The sequence below is a fragment of the Megalobrama amblycephala genome, linkage group LG7 (genome assembly GCF_018812025.1).
Source record: "Megalobrama amblycephala isolate DHTTF-2021 linkage group LG7, ASM1881202v1, whole genome shotgun sequence".
Classification (NCBI taxonomy): Eukaryota; Metazoa; Chordata; class Actinopteri; order Cypriniformes; family Xenocyprididae; genus Megalobrama; species Megalobrama amblycephala.
Genome location: NC_063050.1, coordinates 14968020 through 14972130, shown reverse-complemented (window position 1 = coordinate 14972130; position 4111 = coordinate 14968020). Strand labels below are relative to the sequence as shown.

General features: G+C 35.3%; 1 protein-coding gene across 2 annotated transcripts; it reads left to right on the top strand.

Moving 5' to 3' along the window:
• The first annotated feature begins 831 nt into the window (after positions 1-831).
• Positions 832-3718, top strand: LOC125271408. Of its 2 annotated transcripts, none has more exons than XM_048195484.1 (6): positions 832-918; positions 1852-2053; positions 2153-2527; positions 2820-2880; positions 3047-3088; positions 3354-3718. In XM_048195484.1, exons 2-6 carry the CDS (start codon positions 1873-1875, stop codon positions 3421-3423), a joined length of 729 nt encoding a protein of 242 aa, XP_048051441.1. In that variant the 5' UTR covers positions 832-918; positions 1852-1872; the 3' UTR covers positions 3424-3718. The 2 variants fall into 2 exon arrangements, with proteins under 2 accessions (XP_048051441.1, XP_048051440.1); XM_048195483.1 differs by having other exon boundaries at positions 871-918; positions 1827-2053.
• Positions 3719-4111: the final 393 nt, after the last annotated feature.

The following is a 4111-nucleotide window of genomic DNA, read 5'->3' as shown; positions in this document are numbered from 1 at the left end:
TGTCGCTCAGAGGTTTGTACTGAGATACTGACTGTAATGGTGAAAATGTCTGTCTTAACATTTACAGACATATTGTCTTCAGTTTGTCAGATTGAACCAGTAAAACATTTAAAGTTAAATAAAAAATAAAGCTTAAGTGCGTATAACTGTAAGCTTATTCTTTATCTATCTTAAACACAAGTGTTTGAATGATTAGCATACCATAAACAAAGCTGCATGGAAAGAGAAATATATCTAAGTTTCGAGAGAACAAACTGTGGATCACAAAACCAATCTGGTGTGACAATGTAGAAGATAATTTTCAGCTTGATTTTAACATTTTTCATTACATAATTCATAACTGTTAAATAATCCTTTAATTAGACCAAAACCATTGTCAGCTCTTCAGATCCACCCAAACAAAACAGAGTAAAGCTTTAGAGCTTTAGAGAGTCATACAGTCCTCTATTATATGAGCTGTGGACTCTAGATGAAGATGAGATGAATGACGAGACTGCAGTATTCATCTATTTGAATAGGAAATGTGCTGTGTGTGTGTGTGTGTGTGTGTGTGTGTGTGTGTGTGTGTGTGTGTGTGTGTGTGTGTGTGTGTGTGTGTGTGTGTTGCAGAACATCATAATCCAAAGACAAACAGCTCAAAGGCTCAAACCACAAAACATCAGCTTCAAAACAGAAATCACTGGGGTGAATAGTGCACATAAATAAATAAACATGACAACCTGAACACCCTGGCATGCTTTTGTGATTTTTTCCAATTTGTTTAAGAATGACATCACAGTAATACGATCTCCTCGTGATGATGGGATGAACCAACAGCACAGGTGGAGGTCTCTCGTACATATATAAGATGGACCACAGTACAGAAAAACACTAAAACTAGAAGAACCTCCAACAAGAATCATCTCAACAGAACATCTGGTAAGATGCATGACAGATCCGTTCATTGTCAACATACTTTATTTCATGTTTTTCACTCAAACTAGTCACTTAATCAGCTGGTTATTCTAAAAAAAAAATTGTCTGTTGAGGCTGACTATTTATTTAAAAATTATTTAAAAAAAAAAAAAACAATTAAAAATATATATTATAACAATTGTAGATGAATGCATCTGCTGAATTATTAAATGTAAATTATTTGTTTTTGTGAAATATAGTACATATAAATATAGTGAAATATGTTCATATATATAGATAGATGAAAGCATCTGCTAAATTAATAAATGCAAATGTTTTGGTTTTAATTATGGGATCTATATAAATAGAGACATTTTTCATGCATGATCAAATCTAAAATATTACAGTTATTTATATTTCTGTCAGAAAATACTAAATTGCTAACATATTAACAATAGCAATATAAAGCTTTTATATACTTGCTCTCAAACCAAGCCACATGCACCGCTTGTCACCATGATGGTAACTCTCAAGAAACCCACATTAACAGAAACTCTTCTAAATAAGCAAAACATTAATCACTACTAAATCTCCCACTTAACATTAATCTTGGTCAAAAAAACAAAAACAAAAAAGCATTATATAACATAATTTTAGCATTTACTCTCCCTTTGAATTGCCTTTGGGCAAAGAGTGCAGGGAAATAGAAATCCCAGCCCAGTTTCAGTTAAACTTTCAGTTAAAGTTTGTCTAAATTAAAAGAAATAAGTTCATAAAACTCAAAACAATGAAACAGTTCAGTTTACTTAAAATAGATCAGTTCAGTGAAGTTGAAAGAAAAATAAAGTGCTAAATACTCATAAAAGATCATTTGACTGAACTAATTTGTTTAATGTAAGTTTGTCCTACTCAAACCAATTAATTATTTTCAGTGTTCTCTGGGTTTATCTAATGCAGCTAAGCTCCGATCATAGAGAGATGAAGAGCGTTCTCTCAGTGAAGATGTTGGCGGCGTTGGCTCTGGTTCTGCTGGTGTCCAGTGCGGTGGAGGGACGGATTCTCAGTAAATGTGAGCTGAAGGCTCAGCTGGACGCTGCTCAGTTTCAGCAGATTACAGCCATGGGAGAAAAAATAACCATGGACAATCTCATCGCTAGACGTGAGTCATTTTTCTGTCAAGTTTTCTCTTCGTCTTTAGAAAGCCAAATTGCCATGTTTTATGTCAGATTATGTCTTTCTTCCTTCCTTTCTGAGGCAGTTGTCTGCAAGGCCAACAGCTCAGCCTTCAACACCAGCTTTGTCAAAGCAATCATGGTCAACAATAAGGAGATGAAACCAGCTCAAGCCCCACCTCAAGCCCCACCTCAAGCCCCAGCTAAAGCCCCATCTCGAGTTCCACCTCAAACCCCACCACAAGCCCCACCTCAAGCTCCATCTAAAATCCCACCCAAGCCTCATGCACAGGCCCCCACTAAAGGACCACAGGTGCCCGACCACAAGACCAAGCATCCAAAGCTGAACGCTACTGCCAAAGTTTCCGGGCAGCTGTACGGTGTGTTTCAGCTCAGTGATCAGCTGGCCTGTGATTCTGGCATGATGCCGTCGCTCAATGTCTGCAACATGAGCTGCTCTGGTGAGTTTAAGAGGCAAATGTAGCACCTAAGATCTGCATTTATCATAAACCAATTTTTTTGTTGTTGTTTTTAATTTCTGCATTGAAAATCTGAAAGAGAAAGCCTGCGTCTCAATGTGCATACTATCCATCCTAAATAGTATGTGACACTAGTAATATTCAATACTATTTAGGGCGGATAGGGTGGATAGTATGCACATTGGGATGCAGGGAAAGTGAATACTGTGAAAGTTTAAAAACCAATCAAAAGAGCCAATTGAACAAGATTCTTTCTTCTTTTTTTGCACAAAAGCTCTGATTGATGATGACATTACCAATGACATCGCCTGCCTGAAGACCCTGATGAACACCATGTAAGTTCACACAAGCTCAAACACAAGCTTGTTTTAGTTACCAACAGTGCATATTAATTCAAAGCAGGACATGCTTTTCTTTATGTTAGTTTGCCATGATAAGAATGGAATAATAATAATAAAAAGAACTGAGACTGTAAATATTATGTGTCTTATTTCTTAACAGGAAGCCTAAACCCATAGAGAAGCCCACTGATGGTAATAAGATGTAAGTTTATAGATTTACTGGTGAAAGTTTTACAAATCAAGTGAAATCATACATTTTGTTATTGTATTTAAATGTATTGCCATATCAGCTTCACAGACTATTACATGGCAGACACAGATTCAACATTCATCAATATAATATAAAAAAATACAATATATATAAAATTCAGAAATACAGAATAATACAAAATACGAATGTGTTAGAGGCTTGAACAATATAATCAGGCCTCAATGTTCAACGTGTGATTGTCTTTGGTGTGTTACAGTTTGGAGGAGCTGATGGTGAAGGAGTGTCGCTCTGTTGTTCCCGCAAAGTACTTTGCAGACTGTGCTTAAAACAGACGGGCCAACAGACCCGCTCTAGCTTCCTTACAAACACAACAGTCTGATGGTTTCCATACCTCTGAGGTCAATTTTGTGAAGGTGGCGGTATCTGTGTGAGTTTATTAAATGTCTAATGACTTTTAATAGAGAGAGTTTGTGCATTAAGACACTTTAGTTTATTGCTGTAATACTGTGAATGTTTACATTTCTGTCTAAATATATATCACTGTATATCGTTGTGCTGCTGCTGAGGGCTTTTAAATACTGTCATTTTATCATAAACAATAAAATATGCGCTCAAAATAAATGTTGTTTCATTATTACAAATAAAACATAAAGCTTAATTAACTGAACTTGTCAGTTGGTAGTGTTTTGACTTCACTATCCCCAGCTCCACCTGTGGTCTGAAATATATTGCAATCTGCATTCTGTGCATTTTACACTTTTACTTTACGGAGCCCTAAAGGGACATGGTGATTTTTTTTTTTTTTTTTTTTTTTTTTTTTTTACATTTGCATTTCTTCAAAAAACTTTTTCACTCCCCCGATAAACTTTGCATTTGCTCACAAAGAACTCAAAACTCTGTAATATTTTCCCCTAGCAATACTTATTACATATATTATTATTTATTTATTTATTTATATATTTTTTTGTAAATCTAGTTGTTGATACATTCATATGGTGTTATATAATAAGCAGC